At 32.2% G+C, this 5,780-nt stretch overlaps 2 protein-coding genes across 2 annotated transcripts; both read left to right on the top strand.

Annotated features, from left to right (window-relative positions):
• The first annotated feature begins 1,894 nt into the window (after window positions 1-1,894).
• LOC105108595 (defensin-like protein 1) lies at window positions 1,895-2,663 on the top strand. The gene is made up of 2 exons (XM_011002950.1): window positions 1,895-2,035; window positions 2,169-2,663. The coding sequence occupies exons 1-2, from the start codon at window positions 1,981-1,983 to the stop codon at window positions 2,336-2,338; spliced, it is 225 nt and encodes a 74-aa protein (XP_011001252.1). The 5' UTR covers window positions 1,895-1,980; the 3' UTR covers window positions 2,339-2,663.
• A 980-nt stretch (window positions 2,664-3,643) lies between these two features.
• On the top strand, window positions 3,644-4,492 carry LOC105108594 (defensin-like protein 1). Its single transcript, XM_011002949.1, has 2 exons — window positions 3,644-4,188; window positions 4,299-4,492. The coding sequence occupies exons 1-2, from the start codon at window positions 4,131-4,133 to the stop codon at window positions 4,466-4,468; spliced, it is 228 nt and encodes a 75-aa protein (XP_011001251.1). The 5' UTR covers window positions 3,644-4,130; the 3' UTR covers window positions 4,469-4,492.
• Window positions 4,493-5,780: the final 1,288 nt, after the last annotated feature.

Genomic DNA, 5,780 nt, shown 5'->3' with positions numbered 1-5,780 from the left:
TTTTGATTGGGGATCGAGCAGCAGAGGTCAACAATGTAGACTAAGTACTCGTGGAAAGTAGTTTTTTAAAATTATTTTTTAATTTTTTTTTATTTATGACTAAAAAAGTTAACGAACAAAAAATATTTCTAGAATATACTTTTCAAAAATTATAAAAAATTGAAAAATATCCTCAGTGAAAATACTGTCTAGATAACCAGGTTGCGTCTCACGTAGACCCCTCAAGCCACCAAGTGAACAAGAGCAATTGCGAGGGAAACAAGAAATAAAGTTCAACAAGAACTGACATGATTAAAGTTCAGATTAAAGGACTTTTTATTTGTCGTTTACTTGATCTAATTTGGAAAGTGGAAATGAAGATAGTAGATAGACTCCCGCACTTTTTTTTTTCACTTAATTTTTATTTATTTATCAGATTTAATTATATTATTTATTTTATTTAAAAAAGTTATGTATTTTAACCCTGTTTTTTTAATTACTATTTATTTTATTTAAAATAATTTATAAAATTAATATTTTATTCAATTTTATTCTCTAACTTTTCATATATTAGATTTTATCCCTATTCTTTTAATAAATTTTTAAAAAAGTATTAATAAATTACTTTTAATATATTTTTTTTATAATATATTCAAATATTAGAGAAGATTTTCAACTTTTTTTTATCATACTATTAAATATTAAAAAATAATTAATTTTTTATAAAAATTACGGATAAAAACAAATTATTTTCTGCAAACGGTATCCGAGAAAACCTCAGTAGTTTTGTCTTGGCTTCTCTTAACCTGGCCAATACGCCAACTCCCCGACCAGTTGATATCATATGCATTATTGAATTATATTGCATCCTTAGCCTATGCTAGAAATTAAACAATTGACTTTTTGATTAATATCAATATCAAGACGCCATGAGTGGATGTGAGTAAAATCAGGAGAAAGTGATGCAGACAAATTGCGAATCCTCAGAGTCCAAAAAACTCTATGTTGGTTTCAAACAAGGTCCGAATTATTTTTGTACATCATCATCCTTATAATAGAAGAACTTCCATTTTAGTAATATATGCCGTAATTGTTTTCTATACATCACATTTCTTGTACTAGAAAAACAAACAATTTAGTACATAATACATAACATAATATGTTTGAATAATTTTTTATTTCAACGTATTCATTGCCTCATCCCCAAAGTAAATTATTCTAGTTTCAAGAATAATATAAAATTATTCTTAGAAATCTTGTTCATCTGCGTTCTTAACATGATATACGGTTCGAAATTCAAATTTATTATCTGTAATTGAATGAGTAAATTAATTATAAGGTACTTTCTTCCCCTCTGGCAACTTCAAAAGCCGAAGAATGACTCCATATCCCTTTTTTTATCATGCTTTCAAGAAGAGACATCTGGTTCCGGTATTGCCACGACGAAGTATTACTGCTGAATGGCAGAAGAAAACAAACTCGAGTCTTGATGTAGATAACGCTATCGGCGAGAAATCTTGCTGTGGATAAAGTTGTCGGTGGGAAATCTTGATGTAGATAAAGTTGTCGGTAGGGTTTTCCGTGTGCGCGTGAAAATATTTTTTAATCACTTCGAAGTGATTGTTCGGCAAGAAACGTGCACTGTAATCGTTTCTTGCTATTTCAATTTATTTTTAAAAAATATTTTAGATTTATTTTTAGTAAAAAAAGATAGATTTTCAAATAAATTAAAAACAATTATATACGTGGTTGAATATAAAAATAAAAAACTTTTTAGTTCACCTAATGTTTTTTTTATTAGATATAAAGTAGAAATTATGGCAATGGCAAACGGTATGTAAAAATCCCTAGATTTTCACCATTGATCACGTGACATGCATCTTGTTGAGTAGTATAAATACTCTTGAGGGAACCCAAATCAATTTCAAGTTGAAGTGTTGGATACTAGTAGCAGTAGCAGTGAAAGAGCTAGGGTTCGACAGGTTCTTGTTAGACAGAGAGATGGAGAAGAAATGCTATGGCCTTTTCTTGTTGCTGCTCATTGCCTTGGCTTCCCGTAAGTCATTGTACATATTTAACATGCACCCATTTTTTCTTTCCCCGCCATTAAATCAACTGTTCTTTCTGTATGTGTTTTAAAGGAGATTGATTGCTTGATTTTTTAAAAATTTATGTGTGCCATTTTGCAGAGGAAATGATGGTACCTACTGAGGCTAGGGTTTGTTTGTCACAGAGCCATAATTTTAAAGGACCATGTGTAAGAGGCCACAACTGTGCTAATGTGTGCAAGACTGAAGGTTTTCCCGGTGGTGAGTGCAAAGGATTCCGCCGCCGCTGTTTTTGCGCCAAGCCTTGTTAGTCACTGCAAAAAATAAAAATGCAGCATCCATGTCATGGCCAGTCTCGTACTTGCTGTTCATATGGGTGGCGTTGCTGGGTACTTTGCTTAAATAAATAAATTCCCTTCCTTTTCTTGAGGATTCAGTTGATGATGCTAGCTGTTGGTTGCTCTGCTTTTAGAAGTATTGGAATATGAATGATTAGCTCTTGAACTATTCTGATTTGTGTGCTTTTTTTTTTGTTTCCACAAATAATGTAGGAAATCTGTTAAACCCTGAGCTGAAGCCTCGGGTTACATCTTACGTGAGTTATAACATGGATCGATATTGGTGTTGTTTGGATTATTTATTTTTTAAATCGAACTAGATTTTAATTAGATCACTAGTCAATTTCAGTTGATTTGATTCTTCTTTGACACTAGTCTCTGGCTAAAGACCGGTTGGTCAAGTTCGAGTCAATTTCAGTTGATTTTTTTTTACTCTGGTATGTACTAGAGACCGGTCAGTCAAGTTCCGAGTATTAATTCCGAGTAAGTTTAATCGACTTGATTTAAATTAAAAGAGTAAATGTTTCACATGTTACTTAAATAAATTTAAGAAATTAAATTATGATCCTAGTAATTTAGTGATTTTTTCATAAATTAATAATCGTATCAGATCAACAAGAACTGACCTTTTTCCTTAAACATTACTAACACTGAACTATGAAAAAATTAAATATTAATCAACTATATACTAATTGAAACAGACCAACTTGGAATAAAGATAAAAAAAAAAAATTATACAATCTGACATTAAAAGATTGATTCCTTCTTTATACAAAATTTTGTTAATTGTTTTGCCCCAATTATCTAAATGGATTAAAAGGACACCCATAAGGAGGGTGGGATTTCTTTTAAAAATACGTACAATAATTAAATTAAAACAGCCATGAAGCACAAGAAGCCGATCTGTTGTAAAATTACACGACCTTAGCCATATGATCTGCTGTCTTATTACTTTCCCTATAGATCTTCATAAATCCCATGTTCTGTAAGCAATATAACCAGAGGGGGGCCTATCAATACTTGAGGTCTGTTGTTATTGTATTTCCTTTTGTTCTTTGTGGGCCTATCAATACTTGAGGTCCGTTGTTATTGTATTTCCTTTTGTTCTTTGATCATACCAACAAGGCATATATAATCCTTTCTTCTTCTATGGCTTGGTTGACAGTGATAGTGTTGTGACCTTGTCTTAAAAAAAATCATAAATTTTAACTTCGTTCCGCCCCGACTCATTTGCTGATAAAAGTTACGGGACAAAACATTACAAGGATGAACATGTGCTGATAAAGTTACGGGACAAAACATTACAAGGATAATAGAAGAATGGGATGAAAGTATTAAGGAATTTTGAATACAAGAAATTAAAGAACAGGAAAGGGAAGGAGGATAAAAGCTAGAAATACTCTTTTCCTTTGTGTTGATGAATGCACCAGGATCTAGTTTGAATACAATAAATTAAAAGTAAATATATAGTGAAAGAGATCGAGCTCTGTGATTTTTCCCATGTAGTATAACCAAGCAGAGATCCTGCACGCCAGAACAAAACAAACTCATGAGTAGACATGAGGTGGATGAGCATGGGGGTGTCTGCTTTGTGCATGTGAGAATGTTCTCACTTTTAACACTTTCTATGTATTTGTCTGCCCTTACAGCATGGAAATTACAGCCCCTTATGTGGCATCCATGTTCTAGGCAGCATATAAATGAGTAGAGTTCATTTTACAGTGGACAATCGAGCTAGCTAGCAAACGTTTTGAGCAAAAAAGACATGGAGATCAAGAGATCCTTTGGGCTTTTCTTCTTGCTCCTCATTGTCTTGGCTTCTCGTAAGTCCATTTAATTAGCATGCACCTCCTTTAACTCTCTCAACACTTTCTTTAACAAGTACTTCTATTGGTAATTATATTTGATTTTGGTTGTGTGTTTTTGCATGCAGAGGAGGTGGTGGTGCCTACTGAGGCAAGGGTTTGCTTGTCACAGAGCCATTATTTTAAAGGCCCATGTGCAAGGGACCATAACTGTGCTTGGGTGTGCAGGAATGAAGGTTTCTCTGGTGGAAGATGCAAAGGTTTCCGTCGCCGCTGTTTTTGCACCAAGCTTTGTTAAGCTAAGCAAAGAAAATGCGGTGACCATTACTGCATATGGCGAGTCTTTCTAGTCATGTGTTAAGGTTGCCAAGCATGCATTCTGACATGAAAAAAGCACTATCCTAATATCCTCTGTTTGGGCCCTTTTCAAATAAGTGTTTTTGTTTTGCTTGTTCAATATAGCTGAGTATCCATAAGCATGTCAGCATCACTTGTGTTAGCCTTGCTCTTCAGCCAGGCAACTTGCTAGCTTTAGAACCTGCCGCTGATCGATGATGCTGGGGTTAATGTCGATGTTGGTTTCGTTATGTAATAATAAACTCTCCCTTCTTGTTCGAGGAAAGCATTCTTGTCACCTAATTTCTGATGTTCCCAGTGTATTCTAGGTGAGAAAGTGTGAGTGCTGGCAAAGTGTCCAAAAACAACAAGATAGAAGAACATTTAAGTATTTAATCTTTCTTATTAAACCTCATCTAACCTTGGCTTAGCTCCGGTTAATCTAATAACTTGATAATTAAAGATTTAACCTGAATTAAATTTTAATTTAACTCAAATAAAAATTGATTTATCAATTTTTAACCTGATTAAACTAATCAAAACTTGATTTAATTTTTAAAATGCAATAACATTGTTTTAGAATAACATCTTGAATTAACTTATATTAACTTATTTAATTTATGATTTAGATCTTAGATTAGATTACAAGCTGAGTTAGTCTTATTAACTTTTTATTTAAACATTTTTGTGAAACTTGAATTTTGAACTCAAAATTGAAGTAAGGATATGTTTGGATATTAGTACTTTTCGGAATATTTGATCTGTCTTTGAAAGTTAGCTTCCGTTAAAAGTGGAATATTTTTAGTGTTAGCGTCTGCTTAATTAGCTTAGGAACAAACATACGGGTTCGACCTACCCTTTTTTCTAGTAAATAGACCTGTGCCTAATGCTAGGCTACCCCATTTAGTAGGCTGCTGTAAGAACCCATCAACATAATATTCTATTCAATGGGAGTTAGGTCAATCCTATATTAAGAAGGGCATTATCGTCTATTATGGTCTATTAATACAAGGCTCCTTATATAAAAGACTAAATTATAGTTGTAAAACTCGATCTCATAAATATTTAGTAGTAGTTGTAAGTTGGGAGAATTGATCTATATTGATTCAATTTAAAAACAAATCAATGAAATAATTATTGGGTATAATTATTGGGTGTTTAGTTTCTTAGTTGTATTTTGTTATGATAGTATTCTTTCTATTTTACAAGATTTTTTTAAATTTATTATTATTATTATCTTATTTTTTAATATTTAATTAATTAGATGTTTAATT

The sequence above is a fragment of the Populus euphratica genome, unplaced genomic scaffold, assembly GCF_000495115.2.
Source record: "Populus euphratica unplaced genomic scaffold, PopEup_1.0 scaffold196.1, whole genome shotgun sequence".
Taxonomy (NCBI): Eukaryota; Viridiplantae; Streptophyta; class Magnoliopsida; order Malpighiales; family Salicaceae; genus Populus; species Populus euphratica.
The sequence above is the reverse complement of the archived record's forward strand: the minus strand, read 5'-3'. Positions and strand labels throughout refer to the sequence as shown.

Excerpts from the sequence above, each read along its gene's own strand:
- LOC105108595 (XM_011002950.1), top strand. The coding sequence starts at position 1,981 with ATGGAGAAGAAATGCTATGGCCTTTTCTTGTTGCTGCTCATTGCCTTG. Across the intron at positions 2,036-2,168 it reads GCTCATTGCCTTGGCTTCCC|AGGAAATGATGGTACCTACT; the intron begins GTAAGTCATTGT and ends GCCATTTTGCAG.
- LOC105108594 (XM_011002949.1), top strand. The coding sequence starts at position 4,131 with ATGGAGATCAAGAGATCCTTTGGGCTTTTCTTCTTGCTCCTCATTGTC. Across the intron at positions 4,189-4,298 it reads CCTCATTGTCTTGGCTTCTC|AGGAGGTGGTGGTGCCTACT; the intron begins GTAAGTCCATTT and ends TTTTGCATGCAG.